Raw genomic sequence first — 26,393 nt, 5'->3', positions numbered from 1 at the left:
ACTATCTGTGCCACAAGTCACTTTACTTAAGCCAAGTCACCACTCTGGGCCTCCTTATTTGGATATTTATCATGTCCTTATCTGTAAAAGGAGGGGGTTGAATTAGACCAGCTCTAAAGAAAAGGCTTTCCAGATCTCATAATCTCTGAATCCAGAGGGTAAAGAGGAGACTGTAGTTAAAAGAGTCCAAAGTTTAGGTCACATTGTTGTGTTCTAATTTGAATAGAACTCATAACAACAGGAATCTTTACAATTTAGGCATTTCTAGACTGTTGCTTAGCTTTTCTTAAACGTAAAAGACAAACCGTTCAGTTCACCAAGTTCCCCAGGCTTGTGCAAAGAAAAAGAAAAAAAGAAAAAGTCTGTAAATAGCTAACATATAAAATGCTTTAAGCTCTATGCATATGATTTCGCTGGAAGCTCAGAACAATCCCGAGGTGTTGTTATTCTTTCCATTTTACAAATGAAGCAACTCAAAGAGAGGTTGAAAACATCATTCAGGACTGCGAAGCTAGTAGTCCAAGACTACTTTCAGAAGTCCTAGATTTATGAATGGAAGGAATTTAGTTAGATGTCAAAATTCTACCCACCCCCATCTAACAGATAGGAAATTGAGGCCCAGAGAGATTAAATGATTTACCCCAGCTCACCCAAGGAGTCCTCCTGACTCCAAGTGTAGCCCTCTTTCCATTATACCAATCTGCCCACCTAGGTAGGTGAGTAGGAAGTGAGTTCCCATGAAGTCCATCATACTACTTCTTCCTGATTAGCCCAATCCTCCCACAAACCTTTCACCCACACAAACTGCACTGAAAGACCTAAGCCTTGGTTCATAGAGGCTAAAGGCAGGGGATGTGGTTCAGCTAAGACTCCTTCCCCCAGGAGACTCTGGGAGACCTTAGGAAGCGTTGTGGCCACCAGGAATTTGCTTGGTCCGGTGCATGAGGTCAGGGCTTTGGCTGAGGGGCTAGAAAAAGGCATCTTTTCCCCCCGCACGGAAACAGAATCCCTCTCTAGCCAATTCCCTGAGATATTAGGCCTGAACTTTAAAGCGAGGATCTCCTTGCAGTTGCCACCGCCTCCGAAAACCGGGTGCAGGAGTGTGCTGGGTGAGCTAGTCCTTTTGCTTCTGTCTTCCCCTTCTCCTAAAACAAACCCCTCCTCGGCCTGGGGTGGGGAAGAAGGGCGGAACGGAGGTGGAAAAGTTGGCCACTTGAGTTCAGTGTTTCTCTAGGACCCTGAGATTTGGGACCTCCAGCTACCGAGCAGGAGGTCAGAAGGCAACTACCTCGCGTGGGGAGGCGGGAGGAGGTGGGGGGGTGGGGGGATGAAGAATTTGGTCCCTGGAGTGGAGAGGGAGGAGTGAGGCGGGGAGGGGCGGGGCCGGAGGGAGGATTCGCTGAACCTAGAGCCCTAAGCTGAGACAGAAAGAAACATTGAAGTCCCAGGGAGAGCCAATGGCCGGTCCGGTTGGCTCGAGTCTTCAGAGAAGTCTGCGAGGCAGCCCCGCAGACTTGGAAGCCCTTCTGTGAAGGTGAAACTAAGACAAACCATTTGAGTCTTGGAAAAAAATAATAATCTGGAGGCCAGCTTCCTCCATAGCCAGGTAAGGAAGCGACTTGGGGTGAAGCCTTTGACCCCTGCTTGGGTTAGGTACCTACCTAGCTGCACCTTTACCCACCCGCCACTCCTCCCCGGGGTCTTCCGGACTGCCACCCTCCTCCCAGGCTCCCGCATCTACCCGGAGAGCCCACTTTCCCCGCTGTTCTTTCAGGTCAGCACTTTCTTGGGAGAAGGGCTTTACACCCACCTCCCCCCACCACCCCTGCTTGACTTGAGGAGCGCTCCCTCCGTGGCTGGGGGTCGGGGGACAGGGAGTCCCTTAGGGTACAAGAACTCTCACCCCTGCCTCCACGTGGGGTTGAGGGTGAGGGTCAACAGAGGCAACGATTTAGAGAAGAGGCAACTAGAGACGGTAGCAAGTGGAAAGCACCCCCCGCCCCCGAAAAGTAATGTCCTAAAGAGTTAGCATTGAAAGTCCAACTCGGAATTACTGAAAAACATAAACGTGGGCACTAATGGGCCTGTTTGAGATCAACTAGACAAGCCGTTCTGTGCTGTTTCTTTAGCCCCCTCGCCCCCGGAATAAGTGAAGAGACGTCTTTGGGGGGTTTTGTTCTTGTTTGGGTGGTTTTTGTTTTGGTTTGGGTTTTTTGGTGGTGGTTGTTTGTGCTCCGGGACTTTGAAGCCAGAGCCGTGTTTTTCGCGGAATCAATCCCCTCCCAAGTTCCGAAGGAGCTCTCATTTCTTGGGTGTTTTGGCAGCATCCCGGCTCAGGAGTCTGGGACTCCTCTGCCCATCTTCCTTGAGCAACCTCGTGCTTCTCAATCCTGCTTTTTCTGAAGCGCTGCTGAACTGGGAGGAGCTGCTGCAGTTTGCAGAGTATATGCCATGCAAGAAAACAAATGAAAGGGTGACCATAGATCCAGAGAAAACAATCCTGTCCATCTTTCCCAGGGCCCTGACTTTTTTTTTTTAATTCCTTAAACAGGTGGGTCTCTTCAGAGTACGGTGCGGTCCACACAGTGGGCGGCCAAAATGTATTTGTTGATGTTGGTTTCATGTCACGATTTCTCCTTTAGTGAATCAGAGAACCTGACAGTACATAACGAGTCTGGTTCGTTCCTCCCAAAGGCATAAAGGGACCTGTGATCGGCAAGAATATCCCCCAATATTCGTACACACACACACACACAAAATAATTTTCTCAACAAATACACTGTCTAAGGAGCTTTGTAAGAAAGGTGATTCATTGGGGGCCAGGGTGGAGAGTCTGCTTTATGAGAAATACTATGCCTGACTGGGGAAATCTTTGCTTCGGTGTCACAGTACTCAATAAAGCAAAAGGAAAACGTGTCCAGTCTCCCCCTCTCCGCACTGCTCTTAGTGGAAAACTCTCTCTTTAGAGGGCAATGAGGCTGGACACCCATGGGCACTTTATACGAGAGGGGGGAAAATTTACTTTCAACAGCTGTTGCTTTGAGAATTTGTGTCTACCTACTTCCAAAACGTGTGTGTGTGTGTGTGTGTGTGTGTGTGTGTGTGTGTGTGTGTGTGTGAGAGAGAGAGAGAGAGAGAGAGAGAGAGAGAGAGAGAGAGAGAGAGAGATGGATATAGTTACTTTTCATTTCAAGTTCATTTAGGTGGCTGAAGAAGAAACAAATTAAATGACCTTTTATAAAGCACAAATGTCAAAGCTTTGAAATCTAGGCAGATTAATACCTTCTTCTCCTGGGTTCTTTCTTAGGTATTTCAAAAACCAAGTGCATCTTTAAGCAACAGAAATCTAAGAAGTCTGTTTGCTGGGTTTGCCCTTGGGGAAGACATGAATCAAACATTGCAAAATATTTAACAAAAAGGAAATAATTGACATTAAGGTAATTTCCTTTGGAAAAGAGTTGCAGGGAAATAATCACTTCTAAGGTGACCATCATGTTTATAATTTTATGTTCTTGTGCTGAAGAATGTTACATGATGAAGCTGCATGGTAGAATGAAAGGGGTGTGAGTTTGGAGTGGGCAGACCCAGATTCAAATACTGCTACTTGCCTGCATAACCATGAGGCAGCCACAGCTTTTCCAGGCCTCAGTTTCTTTTTTATCTTTAAAAAGGGAATATTCTATTGGAGTTTGAATGGATGGCTTCTTAATGTCTCTTTGAGCTTGAAAAATATGATTCCAATTGGAAATTGGAATAAGTGAGTATCTTAACCCAACTTTTCCTGTTGGGTTGTAAATATTGAAAATATATAATATTAAGAACAGCTTAAAGTGTGAGGTATTGTCTTAATCATGAGTAAAACTGAAGTGCCTTACTTAGTGCCCCTTTAGTATCTTATAAAGAAATTTACTTATATGGTAAAGCTTCTGGATATATTAGACGTTCCTGGTTTTTCTCTCTTTGAATTGGTAGTTGATATTATAAATCATGAAGCCATGTGCACATTTCTTTGATGTTTGGTAGTGGGAGGGGGGGCAGGGCTGGAGGAGGAGAAAAGTAAGAGAGGTTGTATAGGGTGAGTGTTATATCAATAGGCATTCACAGAAGAAAGGTTTGATGGGATCTTTGATTTTGTGTTCTCCAGCTAGCTACATTTTATATCCATTTCCAATGATTTTGCTTATCTATATTTTGCTTTGTATTTTTAAGATGAACATAAGAAATGCATATGTTACTTTTAAAGACTTGTTGCTACATGATTTTGATGACTATTAAATTACTATCACTAAGTAAACTTTATTGTACTCAAAGCAGGGAAAGTTTTTCATACTAGAACACCAAAGTAGGAGAGTTATACTTTGTTTTTAATGTAAACAGTACATCTATATTTAGTACCCTTACCCTTTAAGAGGTATTTTATAGCTTGGTTCTCCGTTATCTCCCTTTTCTGTTCCATCATATCACATGCCACATAATACATGGTATATCCACAAGTGGTTCTTAACTGTTAAATAATTTTCTTTGTTTTCTTTTTTTTTTACATTTATGACCCATACAGGGAGAAGCAGAGAAGCTTCATAATATTTCATCATTCCCGAGTTTGTGCATAATTAAAGCTAGATCCCCGGTGGGACAGATGTCTTCAGTGGTGGCCCCAGCTAAAGAATCCAATGCCATGGGCCCCAAGGAAATGGAGCTCATTCTTGTTAAAGAGCAAAATGGAATGCAATTCACCAATTCAACCCTCATTAACCCAGCCCAAACCAGCATTGAAACAGAAGAAAGAGAGACTTGGAGCAAAAAGATTGACTTTCTCCTTTCCGTGATTGGCTTTGCAGTAGACCTTGCAAATGTTTGGCGATTTCCTTACCTCTGCTACAAAAATGGAGGCGGTAAGGCCCAGCACAATACTTCTGTGCATTTCTAATAACTATAACTTGGGCATTTAATGGATAAGAGTAAATAGATATAAGACATTCACGACTTTTACATAGTTTGTCAATAAAAATAACACCATTTGAACAGTGCAATGGAAAGAGCACTGGACTAGATGTCAAATGATGGGACCAAGTCCTAGATATCTTACTAATTGGCTTTGCAACTTTTACCAAATCACTTGACTTTTAGGGGCTTTGGTTTTCTCACATATAAAATGGCATGGCTGGACCTGATGATGATTTGTATGGTTCTTTCCAATCTGAATCCTCTGTAATTCTTTTTTTTTTTTTTTTGCGGGGCAATAGGGGTTAAGTGACTTGCCCAGGGTCACACAGCTAGCAAATGTCAAGTGTCTCAGGCCGAATTTGAACTCAGGTCCTCCTGAATCCAGGGCCGATGCTTTATCCACTGCGCCATCTAGCTGCCCCTAATCCTCTGTAATTCTATGAAGCTTCTCACCCACTATTGATAGGTCATATTTGAGGCTATTTTTATATATCAAAGTGCTGGGATACTTTGAGCTAATTTTATAGGAAAAAAGATGGATTTGTGATTTGTGGTGGTTTTGTTATGGATCAGTCTATAGTTTTAAGATCTCAGGATGTTAGAAATGTTACAAAAGAGCCTTGTAGATCATGTTGAAACCCAGAGAGATGAAGTAATTTGCCAAAGGTTCTGCAGCTAGCTAATAGCACAGCCAAGACTTTTGATTTGTAAAAATTATTCTCTAAATCTTATAAAATTGGAATAAATGTACAGTTCATGTTGATTATATAAGGTCACCAATGTATTCTAAAGTATGTATGCAAATAATCCACAAACATTCTATAAGCACCTACTATGTGTCAGGTATTGATTGTGCTAAGGACTTAGAAACAAATACTAAAAATTAAAACAAACTCCACTTTTAAGGCACTAATATTTTATTAGAGGAGACAACATATATAAGTATTTACAGAAGAAATATATACAAAATAAGAACAAGATTAATATTAGGTAACTATATTCAAGGGAGTTAAGGACAGAGGTGGGGGGCACTAGCATTTGGGTGCATTGAGAGAGGCGGCATCAGTCATGTCTTGAAGGAAAAGAGGAATTCTTTGAGGTAGAGGGTGAGGAAGGAGCACATTTTAGATATGGGGGTTGGCCAGTGCAAATACATGGAGCAGACAGGAAATGGAGTGCCATAAATGAACAACAGAGGGAAGGCCAATTTGACTGAATTGTAGAGTGCAGGAAAGGAAATAACATAGAAAAAGGATAGAAAGAAAAATTGGACCCATGTTGTGAAGGACTTTAAAAACCAAACAGAACAGCTTACATTTTATCCAATAGGGAGTCTCTGGAGTTTTCTGAGTGAGAGAGTGACTTGGTCTGATCTTTACTAGAGTAAAAAATCACTTTGACAGCTATGCGCAGGATAGATCATCGTAAGAAGAGAATTAAGGCAAAGAGATCAATTAGGGGGGTTAATTGTCCAGGCAAGAGCTAATGAAGGTCTGAACTAAGGTGGTGACTTTGGAAGTAGATGAGAATTAGATACTAGAAATGTTGTGGAGGTTATAACCACAAGATTATTTGATGGATTGAATTGATAGATTGAATGATTGATTATTTAAAGGTCCAGTATAAGCTATAAAGTGTATGAATGAAAATTTAAAAATAGTACTTGACTATATCAGGCAGCTGGGTGACTCAGTGGACAATGTGCTGGGCCTGGAGTCAAGAAGACCCGAATTCAAATCTAGTCTCAGACACTTATTAGTTCTGTGACCCTGGGTAAGTCACTTAACCTTGTTTGCCTCAGTTCCCTCATATGTAAAATGAATTGGAGAAGGAAATGTCAAATTACTCCAGTATTCCTGACAAGAAAACCCCAGATGAGTTTATTTAGATTTGGATGCAACTGAACAACAACAACAACTTTACTATATCATCATCATCACTATCCATTCATTTAAGGTTTAAAGTGATTTAAGGTTTGCAGAGCACTTTAAAAATATCTCACAACAATTTTGGAAGGTAGGCATAATTATTTTCTTCATTTGACAGACGAAGAAACTGAGTCAGAAAGAGGTTAAGTGACTTGTCCAGGCCGATGTGGCTTAGTAAGTATCCAAGGCCAAATATGAATTCAGATCTTCCAGAGCTCTAGCCACTTTGCAATCTAGCAACCTCTGCCATAAATTCAACTTCAAACTAACATATAAGCTATAATAAATATTCACTAAACGTTTAGGTAATAATAACTGTATTTGCCTTCTTAGAATCAGGGAGGAGGGATGGTGTAGTGGGAAAGGCACTGGATTTTTCCAATCCTGACTCAATTGTTTATTACCTATGTGACCTTATATGGCTCATATATCTGTCATATCCTTTCCATTCTACTTTTATTGTCTCTCTCATATATTCTCCTCCTCTCCTCTGATACTGACAATACCCTGGTAAAGTCCCTCCTCACCTTACACCTGCACTACTACAATAACTTGCTGCCTCATTTCCATGCCTAAAGTTGCTCCCCTTTCCAGTCCTTCCTTCACTTAGATGTCAAATTGATCTGCTCAGTTCTGGCCCATGTTACATCCCCCATTCAATAAATTCCAGTGGTTCCCTATTACCTCCAGGAAAAAATCAGAAAATGCTCTCTTATGTTTTTACAGCCCTCCATAAACTGACATTAGGGTTAGGGTTAGGGTTATCTATCTATCCATCCATCCATCCATCCATCCATCCATCCATCCATCCATCCATCCATCCATCCATCCATCTTTCTCTCTATATCTATCGACACATAAACATATATATGTATATATACATGTATATACAAACATACACACATGCCCATATATAGGTACATCTTGTTTGTACATACTTGTTTGAATGTCATCTTCATCATTAAACTGTTAACTCCTTAGAAACATGGACTGTCCTTTGCCTTACTATGTATCCTAGTGCTTAGTAAATCAGCTTAGCACATAGTAGGTATTTAATAAATGCTTTTGACTTGATTTTTTTGGTCCGTAATTTCATCACACATAAGCTGAGAGTTGAACTAGTAGATTTCTAAGATCTATCACATCTCTAAACCTTACAATTCTAGAAACTGGGATCTCCTGACTCCCAGTACAAAGCGACTCCCTCTATTAACTATTATGGCAGAAGGTACCATTTTTGGACGTGGAACTAATGTAATCTATGCCTCATAAGGATTGAACACTGATCTTGGTTTGATTGGTAAGGCATAATAGCCAATTTAACTAATGAGGCACAGACATCAGTTCTATATAAATTGTATGTATATGTATATACACACATATAGACACATACGTATAAGTACATATGTGTATGTGTGTGTGTGTGTATATATATATATATATACATAATTCCCCAAAATGTCCAAACCTCATTTTAATCAAATATTTAAAACCAATAAGAAATACAGGTATTAAAATTCTAATATGTGCACTACTTTACCTTCAATTATAAAGCCTAATTTATGTTATCATATTCAAGCCAATTTGATATGAGAACCACTGTTTTTAAATTGTCTAGATTTTATTCTGGATCTCAAAATAAAAGTACCACTTTTTTAATAAATGACTTATTTTTATTTAAAAGAGAAATATATCCAACTTTACTTTCAATTAGAAGGGCATTCAAAAGAGCAAATGGAAGGGACAGCTAGGTGGCACAGTGGATAAAGCACTGGCCCTGCATTCAGGAGGACTTGAGTTCAAATCCAGCCTCAGACATTTGACACTTACTAGCTGTGTGACCCTGGGCAAGTCACTTAACTCTCTTTGCCCCCCCCCCACCCACAAAAAAAGCAAATGGAGACTTAACATACAAGGCTCCTGTTTAGGCTGAACTTCCAGTTCAATAACATGCTATGTGATTTTAGGGATATTACCTAAACATTTGTCTCAATTTACTCATCTGTATTGGGTGAAGTTCTGTCTTATAAACTCACAGAACCAATTTAATTCCAGCTCTTCAAAGTATTCTCCCTGTTGGCTGGTGATGGTGGCAGTGATGCTGCTGCTGACAATAATAGCCTAAAAATAATAATTGAATTATGTTCATATAGTGCTTAAATACTGGAAAAGTACTTTACATACATCATCTCATTTTATTATCACAACCCAGTTAGATAAATATGACAGCCATTAATCCATTTTCCTAAAATTCAAAGATTAGAAGCTGAGGGTTCCCCCCCCCATGGAGTGTCTTTCTGGGAGAACCACTTCATCCATTGGATGGTACTGTGTGAACTAGGTCAGGAAATACCAGTTATTTACTTCTCTAGATGCCAAGAAAGAACCTCTTGGGGCTTCTACTCCTCATTTCCCTGTTGTGTAGTGACCAGCTGTGAAAACTCATGACATCACCTTGTGTTGTTGTTGAGTTGTTTCAGTTGTGTCTGACTCTCTATAACTCCATTTGGGGTTTTCTTGGCAAAGATACTGGAGTGATTTGCCATTTCCTTCTCCAGTTCATTTTATAGATGAGGAACTGAGGCAAATTGGGTTATGTGACTTGCCCAGGTTTACACAGCTAGTGTCTGAGGCCAGATTTGAACTCACAAAGAGGAGTCTTCCTGATTCCAGGCCAGGCCTTCTATCCAACATGGCACCACCTAGCTGCCATTGTCCTGTACTAATGCTATTTAGAGTCATTACTGCACCCTGAAGGACAGGGGCCCAGATCAACTGGTACTTCTCCCATACTATGGCAGGCAAACTGTCAGCTCCATTTCCCCTTAACCTTGCCATGAGGGAAAACTCCCTTCTCTCTATTTCTCCCCATAAACTCATTTTCATCTACCTCAATCATAAATGTCTACAATGTATAGCTTCTCCCCTCATGCTCAAGTTTCCCTCTGGAATTCCCACTCTGTTCTTAATGGATTCCCTTCTTCCTGAGTCTTTCAAAAAATTGTATTTGTTCCATCTTCTAGAGCTAGCAGAAACCTTCTAAAAGAAACTGTATCCCTGGCTACCTTTCCCAGTACTAGATGCACTTTCTCTCATGTTACCCAACATCCTAGACCAGGAAGAAGAGCAGACACACTCTTTGTTTCTAATTGCCATTTCCAGACCACTCTTCCCCATTATTGAGCATCCTGTTCTTTGACTTTCCCTCAATCTGTTCATATCACCCAGCCATAATTCCAGGGCAGAATTATACACTGAAAAGAACATTGGATTTGGAATCAGAGAATCTGGTTTGGAATTCCAGCTTCATTGCTTACGCCCTATGTGATTTTTAAAAAAATTTTTTTACATTTTTTTTTGTGAGGCAATTGGGGTTAAGTGACTTGCCCAGGGTCACACAGCTAGTAAGTGTTAAGTGTCTGAGGTCAGATATGAACTCAGGTCCTCCTGACTCCCAAGGCCAGTGCTCTATCCGCTGCACCACCTAGCTGCTCCTGCCCTATGTGATCTTAGGAAAGTCACCTACACTCTTTGGATTTCTTCATCTATAAAATGAGGATGTTGGACCAGATGGACTCCAATGTTCTTTTTAGCTCCAAATATGTGATCTATTAGTCTCCAGGTCATTCTCTCTCAAGGAATTTAGTACCTGGCTAACATTCTTCCCTTCTACCCCAATATCTGCTTTCATACTCAAGGACTTCAATATCCAGGTTCATATCCTCTCAAACATTTAGCTTCCTAGTTCATCAACCTTCTCAACTCCATGACCTACATCTTCACTCTACCTCAGCCCCCCATAGGAATGATGACATCACCTGTAACTGTGCTCCTGCCATTATTTTTATTATGAAATTCTTTTGTCTGAAAATAACTTATTTTCCTTCCATCTTTCCCTCTGCCTCATTCTTCCTAAACCTATTCTTCATCCTTACCATAACCTCCCATCATTCCGTCTCACCCTATTCATCCAATTCATCACCCCTATTCTGCCTCACTTTCCTTCTAAACTGGGCTAAGAAGACAAAAGTGGGTAGTTCAGAGTTGTAAGACAGTGGGGAGTACAAGGTCAAGTTAGATATTTCTATCCTGGGAACATTAATAGGACATGGCTATAGCAAGTTGGACAGGAGAAAAGTTTCCAATGGGAAATAAAATTTCTCATAGTCCCTTAGGGACTATAAGAATGTCTAGTCTACCCATAGTCATTCACAATAAGATCTAGCTTTTTGGAAGCATAAAAAAGATAGATTTAAGGTCTCAATTCTACAATCCTCATTTGTCATTTTCCTATTTTGTATTTATAGAGTGCTCTGAGAAGCACTGGCTGGATAATACCTCATAACATATCCATAAAGTCAAAATGACTGAAACTGTTTTGCTAATGAAATGACATGCTTGGCACAATAAAATTCAGTGAATTGTTGAAAACCTAGAGGTTATTCATCTACCACAGAGATGTCAAACTTGAGGTCTTTCAGCCATAACCACAAAATTCCCAAGTGCTGCCCAAACCAGATTAAAATGTAATTTCAAAGTGTTTAACAAAATAAAAATTAACATAGATAATGTTAATTTGTGGTTTTCTAAGTTAATATATGACCCCCAGTGTTCTGTTTCTATTTGAGTTTGACACCTATGCTTATATCCTATGCTCTAGACATACATGGCTGTGACCCTTGCTTCCATCTCCACGAACTAGTAATATTACATAGATTTCTACCAATCCCAGCAAGTCTCAGCCCTGGCAACCTGCCCAGTGGCCTGACTTTATGAGAATTTTCAGTAATTCAAATTCCCCCTTAGTTCATATGCTTATATCCATTATGGGGAAACATAGATGAACACTCAAAATCCCTGAAGAACCTTGAGCAACCTCACTTAACATTCATTCAGCATGGTAAAAGGGAAAGAGTGATGACCTTAAAATCAACAGTTTTGATACTGTTTAACACTGTCTCTGACACCAACCAACTGTATGATTGTAGGCAAGTCCCATAAACTCTCTAATTTTCAATTTCCCTAATTGTAAAATGAAGACAAGAACTCTTTTACTACCTACTTCCAAGGATTGTTATGAGCTACATGCATTTGGTAAACCTGAAGGCACGAAAAAAAAAAGTGAGCTAATTGCTTCAGTGACAGGAATCTCCATATATCAATCACCTTGGTGATCACATGTTATCCTTTCTTTACAGGAGCCTTCCTGGTCCCATACTTGTTTTTTATGGTGATTGCTGGGATGCCACTTTTCTACATGGAATTGGCATTAGGACAATTCAATAGGGAAGGAGCTGCTGGAGTCTGGAAAATCTGTCCAATATTAAAAGGTAAACCTGCAGTTTGGAGAATGGGATAAAGGTCTTATTTTAATACCTAGGGAGGAGGGAGGAGGGAGGAAGGGAGGGAGGGAGGAAGGAAGGAAGGAAGGAAGGAAGGAAGGAAGGAAGGAAGGAAGGAAGGAAGGAAGGAAGGAAGGAAGGAAGGAAAAAAGGAAGGAAAAAGGAAGGAGGAAGAAAGGAACAAAAGAAGAAAAGAGGGAAGGAAAAAAGGCAGGAGAGAAGGAAGGGGGAAGAAAGAAATGAAGCAGGTAAGGAAGGAGGACAAAGGAAGGAGGGATGGAAGAAAAGAGGGAAGAAAGGAAGAAGGGATGGAAGGAAAAAAGAATGAAGGAAGGAGAAAAAGAAGGAAGGAACAAAGGAAAGAAGGAAAGGAGATGAAAGAAGGAAGGAAGGGAGAAAAGAAGTAACAAAAGAAAAAAGGAAGGAGTGGAGGGAGGGGGAGAAAGCAACTGAGAGCAAAAGGAGAAAAGTAGGGAGGGAGGAAGAGAAGAAGGATCAATTAAGCACTTATAATACAAGTATTAAGAGCTGCGGAAACAAATACAAGGAAAAAGAAAAATAGTCCCTGCCCTCAAAGAGCTTAAAATTTAATGGGGGAAGACAAGACCCAAAAGGGAGCTGAGAAGAGGGGAGGGGGAAGGGTTGAAAGCACTGAATATGGAGGCATGGTTTAAAATTCCAGGAATCAGCAATGGGGCTAGGAGGAGAATTAAGACTGACTTGGGCTCCTCCACAAAATGGAGGCCTCAGGAGGAATTTACCAATGGAAGAAGAAGGAAAGACTTACAAAGAAATATTCTAGGTTCAAAAGTCCATAGGCATGATCAGGTTTTGCAGGTCAAGGAAAGCCTAGTTTCTGAGGGGAGTTCCAGGATGAGACAGCAGCAGAGCTGTGGTTTTGAGTCTGGACATCAAGAACAGGGCTAGGAAGTCATTTTGCAATCAATAAAAATATCTAACATTTATCTCTGTAGTAGTTCAAAAGCATGATTTTTAAACTCCATTTTCCATGTATACACGATTATTTTAGCCCTATTTAAAAATTTTAATCTTTCTCCAAGACTCTAGTTCCTTAGTATTAAAATCCACATCCGTTTTGTTTGTTGGGATGCCAGGTTAGAAATACCCGTTTGTTGTGCTTTTTTGGTTGATCTTTGGAGCAAGGTACCATTTGCTTCCCAATTGCCCAACTTTATACCCAAAATCTTTTAAAGTGAACTCTGCTTTTCAAAAGCAAAATAAGGAAAGCAGGGCAGTTAGAGAAGAGAACCCAAAGGGGTACTCCCAGGAAAGGAGCAGTACAGAAGGAAATCATAAAACAGAAAAAAAAAAATCCACATTGGCTGGTCCTCCTGAACTGGAGAACACTGTTGGAAAGTTGCCTCAAACCTTACTTTTTTTCAGCAAAGACAATCTTATAGTCTTCCTCATTCCCAAGAACTGTTTTCAAGGTACAAATGCAAGAATCAAAAGGGTATTGTGGTGTAGTGGAAAGAACACTGGATTTAGAATCAAAGATTCTGGGTTTCCCACTTATTTTTTTGGGGGGAGGTGGGGCAACAAGGGTTAAGCGACTTGCCCAGGGTCACACAGCTAGTAAGTGTCAAGTGTCTGAGGCTGGATTTGAACTCAGGTCCTCCTGAATCCAAGGCCAGTTGTCTATCCACTGTGCCACCTAGCTGCCCCCTTCCCACTTACTTTTACATGGCCTTGGATAAGACATTCATTCACACAATGTCTCTGGGTCTCAAGTTCCTTCTCTATAAAATGAGGGGTTTAGACTGAGTGATTTCTAAGATTTCCTTCAGTTCTTTACTCCGAAGATAGATCAGTCTAACAGCAACCACCAATCCTAGCACTGCTTGTACCTCCATTAATGAATAAACATCAAGGGCCTATATTTGATCTCCCAATTTGCTGAATAATGGCTCCCTAAGATTATGCTTTATTTAGTATTTTTTATATCATCTATGATTATTTGTTAGAACTATTTACCCACTTTAATAAAGATGAATATGGTTCAAAGATGAATATGTTTTTTTTACTGAGTTCTAAAAGCTATAGTCAGAAGAGCAGAAAGACACATAGGTGGAGCCCCAATGAATGGTGACTGATGGGTTGATTGCTTCTGTCTAGGATTCTGTTCTTCAAGCTAATTATCTCCACTTCCTTAAACCAATCTGGTTTGGCTTTAAAGTCTATCCTGGTCACTATTCTCTATACCCTTACCAACTTCTCTATGTATTTCCTAAAATACGACACCTCAAATTGAATACAGTTCTCCAGATATCCAACTAGAGCTGGGTATAGTAGAACTATCACATCCCTAGTCATGAACATCATACTTCTCTTCACGTAGTCAAAGACCCCACTTGCCCTATGGGCAGCCATATCATACTGTTGGCTGATACTAAACTTGCAGTTCATTAAGAGCTTCAATTATTTTTCTTTATTTCTTTCTTTTAAAAAAAAAAACAGCCTAGGGGGAGGGTCTTCTAATTGGCTGAGGAGTCATAACAGGTTGCGTGTCAAAGGTTCAAGGAGAGAACTTTCTGTCTCTAGCAGTTGGTTTTTTGTTTTGTTTTGTTTTGCAGGGCAATGAGGGTTAAGTGATTTGCCCAGGGTCACACAGCTAATAAGTGTCAAGTGTCTGAGGCTGGATTTGAACTCAGGTCCTCCTGAATCTAGGGCCGGTGCTTTATCCATTGTGCCACCTAGCAGTCCTTCAATTATTTTTCAAAATCAATGACTATCTAGACTTGTGTCTCCCATTTAATACTTCTGAAATTAATTTTTGAACTCAAATGTAAGACTTTATTTGCATTTTCCCTATTATATTTCATATTATTGAATTTGGTTCAGTGTTCTAGCTGGTAAAGATCTTTGGGGATCTTGACTATCATCCAACATGGAAGTTATCCCTTCCAGATTTGTGTCATCAGCAGGTGACCATGTATTACCAATATGGACATCTGGCTGGGCCAGCTCACCCCTTCAGTGCTGAAGACTCTGGTATCCCTGGTGATAACACTATGCTATTCTCCTCTGTTTTCTGTTGAGCACCACATCTTCATTCTGAGGTGGGCATCTCTCTTGACATATGGTCAGTGGGCTGCTCTCTGCTACCACCTGCTGGTCATCAGCTGTTTAACCTCTTCAAAGCCATCTGCTATCCTCTGCTTTCATCTGTTCTGGGTCCTAGTAAGCCTCTCCCTGGTAAGAAAGAGCTGAAGTTGTTTTTATCACATAGCCTAGAATTATGAGCCACCATGCCACGAAAGCCATCAGAAGTACCAAGAGCAGGTGAGGTATAGTTTTTGACAAATTTTTCTTTAAAAACCCCACAATATTTTATTGTTTAAAATCAGTAAAAATCTGCCTCCTTCCCTACCATCCCAACCCCATCCCTATTTGAGAACAAAAGAAAAACAAAAACCCCTACATATGTATAAAACACATATAGTCAAGTAAATAAAATTTCCACATTGGCTATGTTTTTTAAAAATCGGTGCTTTGTCTCCCTATCAGGAGGCCCTGTTTTATCATTTGTAGTTTGGGACCATGGTTAGTGATTATACTGATTAGAGTTCCTAATTCTGTTATAGTTGTTTTTCTTTGCCATATTGCTATAACTATATAAATTGTTTTCCTGGTTCTGTTGACTTTATTCTGCATCAGTTCAAATGAAGCAGCATTGGGCCTGGAGTCAGAAAGATCTGTGTTCAAATACAGCCTTAGACACTTACTAGCTGTGTGACCCTGGGCCATTCACTTAGTCTGCCTCAGTTTCCTCAGCTGTAAAATGGAGATCATAACAGCGCCTGCTTTCAAAGGGTTGCTGTGAGGATCAACTGAGATAATATCTGTATAGGGCTTAACACTGTATCTGGCACACAGTAGGTAATTGATAAACACTTATTCTCTTCTTTTCCCTTCCCCCAAAAAAGTCTTTCCAAGTTTCTCTGAAACTATCTCCTTCATTGTTTCTCATTTGTCTTTTCTCTTTTTCTTTTTTCTTTTTTTGGTGGGCAATGAGTGTTAAGTGACTTGCCCAGGGTCACGCAGCTCATAAGTGTCAAGTGTCTGAGGCTGGATTTGAACTCAGGTCTTCCTCAATTCAGGACTGGTGCTTTATCCACTGTGCCACCTAGCTGCCCCCTCATTGTTTCTTACAATAATATTTTTAACAGTTCTATGCCATAATTTAATCAGCCATCTCCCAATTTATGGGCTAAGAATCCCATTTTTGCCACCTCAAAGAATTAAAAATATTTCTGCACATCTTTAAACCTTGTTCTGGCTAAGACTAATTCACTCCCTTGAACTACTCTCCCACTAATTTCCCCTTCTTCCATCGTCCTGATGTATATCTTGCTACTGGACCCAGATGGCTCTGGAAGAGAAAGTGAGGCTGGTGACTTTGCAAAGTCCTGGCTCACTTAAATCCAATTCACTACAAGTCTTGATATCTCCATCCTGATGTCATCAGTCCTCTTTGAGATCGAATGACAAACAACAATTTTGCTGTTGAATGAGATGTATTTTTGTATTCAACTGTGTGTGTGGATTATTCCCTCCTCTGACCCGATCAGGTGAGAGTGAGGTTCAAGTGTCTCCCCTTCCTCCTTGTTTGTAATAGATGTCTTTTTATTTGTGCCTCTTAATTATGTGAGATAATAGAATCTTTCTATGATCCCTATGATGCTAGGGTTCGGAGGGGACACATGTATTATCTCTTCACATTAGAATATAAGCAGTTTATCCTCATTTAGTCCTTTATCATCGTTCATTTGTATATACCTTTTAATGTTTCTCTTAATTCCTGTCTTTGAACTTCAAAGTTTCTACATAGCTTTGGTCTTTTCATAAGCAATGCTTGGAAGTCTCCTATTTCATCAAAGGTTGATTTTTTTCCCCCTTTGGGATTATATTCAGTTTTTCTGGATAAATTATTCTTGACTGTAGGGCTATATACCTTTTACCTTGTGGAACATTGTATTCTAAGCTCTCTGACTCTTGATAGTAGTGACTGCTAAATCCTTTGTGAGCTTGACTGTTCCTCCTTATTACTTGATTTTTAGCTTTCTGACTGCTTGCAGCATTTTTTTCTTTGACCTGGAAGCTTTGGATTTTGACTGAAGTGTTTCTGGAAGTTTTAATTTGGAGGTATTTTTCAGAAGGCGACTGGTGGATTCTTTTTTATTTCTACTTTGTTCTCTGATTCTAAGATATCTGGGAAGGTTTTTTAGTTTCTTGTTTTGATTTGTTTGTTTTGTTTTGATCATGGCATTTAGGTAGTTCAATAATTCTTCATTTTTCCTCATTAATCTGATTTCCAGATCAGTTTTTGAATACTTTGCATTTTATTTTATTTTTTAGTCTTTTGACTTTGTTTTTAACATTTCACATTGTTTCATGAAATCATTATCTTCTATTTGGTCCATTCTAATTTTCAGGGAGTTTGTTGGTTGAGCAAGGTTTTATATTTCTTATTCCAAACTGTTAATTCTCTTTCCAATTCTTTCTTCCATCGCTTTAATATTTTCCAATTGTTTTTTCTCTAATACTCTTATTTCCTTGACAAAAACATTTTAAACTCCTTTTAAAATATCTATCTTCATTTCTTCCAGAAACTTTAATTTAATTTATGTCCAAGCTGCATTTTTCTTTCAGGCTTTGCTTGTTGATGTTTTGGAGTCATTCTCTTTTTTTGGCTTTGTATCTTGAGAATGATGTCCTCATAATATTTTTTTTAATAGTGAGATTATTTTTTGTTAGCTCATTTTTCCAGCCTACTTTCTGACTTTGGACTTGATGGGAGGATCAAACTCTGTGTACTTCTGGAGGGTGATTGTTGCAGAATTTTAGACACAGCTCAGGCTGGGAACTTGCAAGTTTTCCCAAAGTGGTTTGATCCAGGATAAAGTGTGATTGTTGCTCCCCGATGTGTCTGAGCTCTGCAATATCCTGACCTGGGTTTGGGTGTGAGCAGGAATAGACTGACCACTGATGGACTTAGCCACTTTAGCCAACTGAGAAGTTTCATTGGTTCCGTGATAGAAGTGCAAGTTGCTCTTTGGTCTGGAATTCCTTCCCTCTGCAGGCTTCAGAGATACACTACTACTGCTTTCTACTGAATCTACTCCTCCCTCAGCACATGGTATGGGACCTACTCTGGGACTGTAAGAGAAAGGAAGATCAGGTCCCTTCCTCAGTCCAACCTGTATCTATGAAACAAAATGGGTGGTGAGTGCCATTTGGCACTATACCCTGTTGAGGAACTCCATTATGAGTCTAGGGCTACCCCAGTATGGTTCTGGGACCTTTTGCACTGGTACAAAGCCTCTCTTTGTGTGCTGGTATCCTTAGCTGGTATCCTTGAACCAGACCTCTCTGTCTTCCTATGACAAACTGAGCTGGAAAAACAATTCACTGTGACTTTGTCTTAAATTTCTCCATCAAGGTCAGGTTAGGTGAATTTTCTGTATCTCTTCAGGGGAGCAAGTCACTTCATGTTTCAGGGCTCTAGGCAACTCTAAAAGGACAAAGAGTTGCAGAGAAAGTGCCAACCTGTAGTGGTAGAGAGCATTTCCCCACCTGGGAGTTTCTTATATTTGTGAAATCAAAGATCCATTACCTCCCTCTATACCAGCAAAGGCTGAGACAACAAAGCAGGGGCCAGGCTGTGAACCTTTGTAGTTCACAGGAGCTTGTTGGAAAAGGCCCTGATAGAAAACAGAAAACTCCAAGGGAAAAGAAATAGAGGTGAAAGGAGAGCTGTCCCTAAACTGAAAACTGTCCTTGGGAGAGAATAAAATCCAAAGGAAGCCCTTTGTAACCAAGCCTAGAACAGAAGAACCCATGTCAAAAGAGTCCCTGGATCTATCTCTCCACTGTCATTACTTTCCCATATACCGGCTATTGCAGTCCTGTATTGTCTTGCTTTTTTTAGTATTGTAATCTGTCTTACCAAACCTAGGATCATGGATTTAGGGTTTGAACAGACTATAGAGTTTATCTCTCTCTGGGGCTCTTAGCCGTGTTTTGGTCTCATGTGCCTCTTCAATTTGATGAAGTCAGTGACCCCTTTTCAGGATAGTTTTAAAATATTTGAAATAAAATACAGAACATCATAAAAGAAACCAATTACGTTGAAATCATCATTAAGATATTTGTAAAAACATGCACAGACCTTGAGTGATGAATCCCTGATTCCTAGCTCAGCCTCTCCATTACAGAGAACACCATTCTGCAGCCCAGATACTTTAAGTTGCTTGCCCAAGATTACCTGGATAGAAAGTGGTGGAACTGAGATTTAAACTCAGATCCTCTCATTCACACTCCAGTTTTACTCTTTGTACTGGGCCACACTGAAAGCCAAAGTAGGCCATCCAACATAGCAGTTGATGGAATATTAAGAAAGAGTTGGCAGAAGAGAGCCCATTAGTTTCTTAGGGGTGTCTGTTTCAGTTCATCAAATAATTTGAGAAAAATAGGTACTCTCGAAAATTACAAGGTATGCTTTATGTTTTGTTACCTTACTTTGAAACTCGAAATTAGAGGAGAATGTTAGATTAGTGAAAGAATGGATAGGGAAGGGGAGTGGAGGAGTGAGACATTATAAAGATTTTCCTTCCAAGCATCAATTCCAGACACTTAAGAGCCAGATTATGCTCATGCTTAGGCTTGTTTTCACTGTTAACTTTTATAACCAGGTCATTGTCTTATGGTTTTAAATGAAAATTTGTCAAGAAGGCATTTTGAGACTGGTAAGAGAAACTGAAACCATTTGGACTTTGTGTCATGTAAATAGTCAGCAGGAATGTTTATTGAGAAAACATTCATTACATTATTTAGAATTATAGATTGTTAGAAGTCGATGGGATCTTAGAATTCAGCTAATCTAACCCATTCATTTTTCAGTAAGTCCCAAGTGACAACTTAAAAAATTTAAAATTAATCTGGTTGAAATACTTAGTAGATAATTTCTCTTTTGAAATAGAACTAAAATGTTAGTATTTTCATTCATCTTCATGAGTTTGCATTTTTATAGCACTTTAAACTACAAAATTTATTATCTTGATGGTATAATAAGGAAAAAGTTCAGAAAGGGTAATTGAACTGGGCAGTATTCGATTGAAAAAGGATCATGGTTGCTCCCAGTCTTTGATCCCTATGATTTAATGGATTGCAAATAGTCAAACAATCATCCAGGGATGGAAATGTAAATATATATTTAGGCTCTTATTTTAATGAATTTTTCTCTCGAAAAGCACATACCAAAATAAAAAGGGCCACAATCATCAAACTATGGATGCCATTTTTTTTTTAATTTTACCAGACCCATTATTTCATTAGTGTTGAGAGCATCTGGTGAGGAAATTTCTTTACCTCTGCATATCATTACCTTTTCTGTAAGTTAAAGATTTAAAGAGTTCCTTGTAACACTGAGTGGTTATGACTTGCCCAGAGTAACACAGACTATGTATCAGAGACAAGATCAGAACCCAAGTCTTTCTGATGCCCAAGTATAGTTCTCTTCCCACTGTGCCATGCTTCCTGTCAATGCGAGAGCTACATTACATTTGTTATTGCCCCAAAGGCAGCTCTTATATTGATTCATTTCTAAAAAATTTCCAAAATTTCCAAAGCAAAAATATGACTTAAATTCTCTACGGTGTAGCATATATGGGGACTGGAGTGATATAGAGACCTAAAAATTCCTACCCTTTGTCTAACACCCTGGAAATCCTAATTTAGACAAAAGTAGGCCTCTTGCCCATACCATAACCCCAGCTATAATTAATAATTTGGCATCTAGAGCAATTCAGTTAGGGAGAGACAAAGATCCCAGGATATCATTAGCATAGACATGTGACCATTAAGGCTTTGGAGGCTAATACTAGGAGAATAAAAAGGAGACAACCTGGAATTTGGCCAAGAAAGGTAGCTCTCAGATAACTTCCTTTTTAAATTAATTATTCTTGCCAACTAGGTACTAAACCCAATTGTTTCTATACTGTAAAGAGAGTACACATACTATTAGCCAATTGTTTCTATACTGTAAAGAGAGTACACATACTATTAGCACCCTCTAAATTTCAGCACCCTGAAACACATCATTAGTTTTTCCACCCTAGTTATTCCCTGCATCCTCCTTTAATTATACTCAAATGGCCCATAAAAAATTGAAAGATTCCCTGAGAAACACATCAGAATTATGCTATTCAGCTATAAAAAATGTAGTAACTAAATGTATAACAACTCTAGCCATTTCTGGTTTTGTTTGGGGGGGGATGTTTGTGAGGCAATTGGGGTTAAGTGACTTGCCCAGGGTCACACAGCTAGTAAGTGTTAAATGTCTAAGGCCGGATTTGAACTCAGGTCCTCCTGAATCCAGGGCCAGTGCTCTATCCACTGAGCCACCTAGCTGCCCCAACTCTAGCCATTTCTAAGGAATTACATCAGTCAGTGTGACTAGAGTTTCGGCTAAAAAAAAGCCAATGTTGGGGAAAAAAAAGCACCAGTGTCTATATGTGTAAAGCAAAATTAATTCAGGCAGATGGGCCTCAGTTTCCTCTTATAAAATGCAGAGACAGAATTGGATGTTTTCTAAGGTTATTTCCAATTCCAAAATCTATGACTCTATGACACTAAGTATTTTGGGATAATTCTAACTAGTATAAAAGATAAATTCTGGAAAGGATATGTTAGTTTAAAACATTTAAGAAAATTTTAGTTTATTTGTACAAAATCCTTATTCTGGCTACTTCAAAAATCAGATCTAAGTCTAGGATTCTAGAGTTTAGAAATTCTTGGAACTTGGAGGCCACTCACAAAAAAATAAAAGGAGGACCAAATGGACATGGAGAGTTTAAAATGAGTTTGCTTTGAACAATATATTTAAATCAAAATAGTACTGCTTTGGGGAAGCTAGGTGGTACAGTAGATAGAGTGCCTGGCCTGAAGTTTGGAAGACTCAAATTCCTTAGTTCAAATTTGACCTCAAACATTTACTAGCTGTGTGACTCTGGGCAAGTCACTTAAACCTGACTGACTCAGTTTCTTCATCTATAAAATGAACTGGAGAAGGAAATGGCAAACCATTCTAGTATCTTTGCCAAGAAAAACCCAAAACGGAGTCACGAAGAGCCAGACACAACTGAAAACAACTGAACAACAACAACAACAACAATGATATATTGGTCCTTTTATTAAAGTAGAGTAGTCCTGAAATATTACATATATTACACAGGAAATGTTCATAGCCATTTAGATTTCTTGTGATTTAGATTTCTCAATGAAAAAATAATACAATAATACAATGCCAGTTTTTCCTTTTTTCTTGTAAGAAAGGAGAATATTTATAGCACTATATTTCTTGGGGTAATGAAGATATTTGGTGAGATAAGAAAGTTGCTAGTAGACTCAAAGGACTGATCTTTCCTTTCCTTCCCTTTTTTTCATCTTAGGTGTGGGCTTTACTGTTATTCTTATATCCCTTTATGTTGGATTCTTCTATAATGTCATCATTGCCTGGGCTCTCCATTACTTCTTCTCATCCTTCACTATGGATCTTCCCTGGATACACTGTAATAACACCTGGAATAGCCTGAACTGCTCAGATACTCGTTTTTCCAATTCCAGTGACAGCTTTGACATCAACGACACCTATAAAACGACTCCTGCTGCAGAATATTTTGAGTAAGTAATAGCATGGCTGGTTCTGGGAGCAAAACACTTCATTTTCCTCTTGTGGAAACAGGAAGATTTGACAAAATGAAACAGTTCCTAAAATAATTCTCACCCTCAGCCCCATCCTGATTCCTTAACTGCTGTTGGCTGGCCCTTAAATTTTCATTGCTACCCCTTAAGGAATAGCACAGTGGATACAGTGCCAGACCTGGAATCAGGAAGACTTAGCTTCACAAGTTCAATTTTGGTCTAAGACACTAACTGTGTGACCCTGGGCAAGTCACTTAACCTTGTTTACCTCAGTTTCCTCCTCTGTAAAATGAGCTGGAGAAGGAAATGGCAAGCCACCCCAGTATCTTTGCCAAGAAAACCCCAAATGGTATCACAGAGAGTCAGATACAATGAAAAAAATGACTGAACAACAAAGGAATATTTCTCCTCCAAAGACCATTTTTCTGGATTCACAGCCTTTCCCCCATTCTCCAAATTGCTACTATCCTTTTCTTACCATCTTCATGATAGTCACTGATTAACTTATCCTTTTGTTCTCTTCCTGACCTTTCTGTCTCCACAGCTTTCTTGTGTGTGTGTTTTTTTTCTTTTTTTAAAAAAATAGCAATCACTTTTTTAGCTCATTATAAATATGCCACCCAGATCAATTGTCTGGGTGTGAGGTGAAACATCAGGATTGTAAAGATTTGCATTTTTATTATTAGTAGTGATTTGTAACATCCTTTCATACAGATACTGATAGTTTATCTTTATTTTGTGAGCTGTTTGTCCAATTCTATTGGGGAATGGTTTGGGGTGATATATTTCTATTACTTGTCTTTACATCTTGGACAGAAAATCTTTATTGGGAATATTTGAAACAAATATTTTCCCAGTTGACCTGTTCCCCACTTATACAAATTACATTGATTTTGTTAATTCAGAATCTTTTTTATTTTTATGTAATCACAATGATCTATTTTAACTTTTGTAATTGCTTCTATCCCTTGTTTGGTAAGGGATTCAAAACACACATGCACACATACACCTCTATCTGTGAAAGGAAATAATCTGTTCCTTTTGTAAGTTTTGATGGCACTTTGCAAATCTTAAAGTAGGGTTTCTTAAACTTTTTCCACTCAAGATCCCTTTTCGCCCAGGAAATTTTTCTATGACCCCATGATGGCATGCACAATGCAAAGTGCATATGTTGTGTGTTCAGAACCAAGGCTGTCGTGACCCCCACATTCAGTTACGTGATCTGGGGTCCTTAAAGGCCATAAAGCACTATACAAATGCTAATTGTTGTTGTTAGTTATTATTATTATTACTATTATTATTATCTTGTAGTCACTAGGTGTCCAGTCTGGTTATGACTTCACTCTGTGTGTCTTCTAGCACTCTTTCTGAGCTCAAGCAATATTTATAGAGCAATTAGAGACATGCTGGTAAATATTTAATAACTGAGCTCTCAAAAATGTATGTACATACTTTTAAATTTAATCTATATTATTAAGACTTTCTTAAGTCTAGATAATCAACAAAACAATAAACCATTCCATTATTTGTAGTGACTGCCAATTTCTGAGGTGCAAATGTTCACACTGAAAATTTAAGAATTAGTCAATTAGAGCTGGCTCCAGCACACCCCTGAATTTCTATGTCTATTACTACTTCCTTGATTGTTTTCTTACTATATAGAAATACTATTGCTTTTGTGGGTTTATTTTGTGGACAGCAAATTTACAGAAGCTATTTTGACTACAATCTAATAACTTTTTGAGAGGGAGATAGATGCATTAGTGGATAGAGCATTGAACTTACAAGCAGGGAGACTTGAATTCAAATCCAGCCTTAAACACTTAATAGCTGTCTGATCCTAGGTAAGTCACTTAACTTCCATGGGTTCTGTGTCTGAATCTATAAAAATGAAAAGATTCCAGTTCTAAATCTATGATGTTATCATCTCAATTAGTTTCTTTGCTAATTACCTAAGATTTTCTAAGTAAATAATCATATCAAATAGGGATTATTTTGTCTCCTTTATCTTTATGCCTTTAATTTCTTATTCTTTTATTATTTCTATTGCTAGCATTTGTAGAAATGTTACCAAATAACTGCACAGTGAAGAGAGATTTTGCTTTAGTCTTGTATTTATTGGAGAAGCTTCCATTGTTATTTATCACTGGACTTATTTAACAACTGTTGTCATGGAAGCATAAAGTTGAGTGTTTTTTTCCTTGGAGGCTATGGATTTTTTAAATTAATACTTTGGTTTTGTATTCATAGTTCTGTGCAGTTTTGTTGTATTATTGCCTTCATTAGGGTGTTGGGGAATTTTGATTTGTCATGTTCTTCTGAGAGAACTTTGAATCACTTAAGTGGTGTCTTCATATCCTGTCTTTGAGATCAATGGCTTTGCCTTGTAGAGAGATCATGTGTTCCTTTAATGATAATGTCCTTTGCTTCGCTTCTGCCACATTTTCCTTCACCTTAGTGTTTTGTATGGCAAATCTGTTTATCTTTCTTTTCTTTTTTTTTTTTTCTGGTGAGGCAATTGGTGTTAAGTGACTTGCCCAGGGTCACACAGCTAGTAAGTGTTAAGTGTCTGAGGCCAGATTTGAACTCAGGTCCTCCTGACTCCAGGGCCGGTGCTGTATCCACTGTGCTACCTAGCTGCCCTTCTTTTCTTTTTTTGATGAAGCTTTCTTCCATTGATTTGATTTTTCTAGTTTTCTAAATGACTTTTTAAAATTACTCTCTCTATCTCCATATACACACATATGTGTGTGTGTGCATGTGTGTGTGTGTAAATAGAACTTTTGTCATATTCATTACTAATTTCTTAGGATTTCAATGCACAAATAGATTTTCTTTTACTTTTGAATCATTTTGGATTTTTTTAATGATGTTTCATGTTCTCTTAGGATTCTACAGGATTCATCAGGCATTGATTCACTTTGTATTGTAATGTTTGTTGAAAGACCTGTAGTCTCTTTGAGAGTTTAATACTCAGCCTAGTTTTAGTATCTATTCTATAATTTATTTGATTGTGCTCAGGGTTTTTCCTGAGTTTTCTTCCTCATAATCTTTAATATTTAAGCCCTTTTTTCATTATTTTTCTCCATCACTCCTTTCCTGACTTCTCTTCCTTTATTGTTGCATATACCACTGAGACTGGACTACAAAATTGCATCACTCTCCTCCCATGCTGGATGATTTGGGTTTTACTGACCTAGATCCCTATTCTTACTTACCTCTGGAGGAGAAAGAACTGGCCTCAATAAGTTTTCTTTCTTTTAGGACTAGTGCAGCCACTCACATTGCCTCAGTTCCTCTTTTGGCACTCACCCTTTCCTTCTCTGGCTGGTTCGAATTAGCTTCTACCACTATGTTGGGTAGCAGGGGAGGGCATGAAGGATACTCTGGGAAGAATGTTTACATTCCTGAGGTTCTATAACATAGAAGTCACTATGTTATAGTCTCCCCAACC

At 39.0% G+C, this 26,393-nt stretch overlaps 1 protein-coding gene across 1 annotated transcript in view; it reads left to right on the top strand.

Annotated features, from left to right (window-relative positions):
• The first annotated feature begins 1,461 nt into the window (after positions 1-1,461).
• Positions 1,462-26,393, top strand: part of SLC6A3 (solute carrier family 6 member 3) — a 102,516-nt gene continuing 77,584 nt past the window's right edge. The window contains exons 1-4 of the mRNA XM_043975947.1: positions 1,462-1,606; positions 4,559-4,892; positions 12,071-12,202; positions 22,687-22,918. Of these exons, the coding sequence (XP_043831882.1) occupies positions 4,637-4,892; positions 12,071-12,202; positions 22,687-22,918 (620 nt within the window). The 5' untranslated portion in view covers positions 1,462-1,606; positions 4,559-4,636. The remainder of the gene's footprint in view (positions 1,607-4,558; positions 4,893-12,070; positions 12,203-22,686; positions 22,919-26,393) is intronic.

This window comes from Dromiciops gliroides, chromosome 1 (genome assembly GCF_019393635.1).
Source record: "Dromiciops gliroides isolate mDroGli1 chromosome 1, mDroGli1.pri, whole genome shotgun sequence".
NCBI lineage: Eukaryota > Metazoa > Chordata > Mammalia > Microbiotheria > Microbiotheriidae > Dromiciops > Dromiciops gliroides.
Note: the sequence above shows the minus strand (reverse complement) of the source record. Positions and strands in the feature narration are given on the sequence as shown.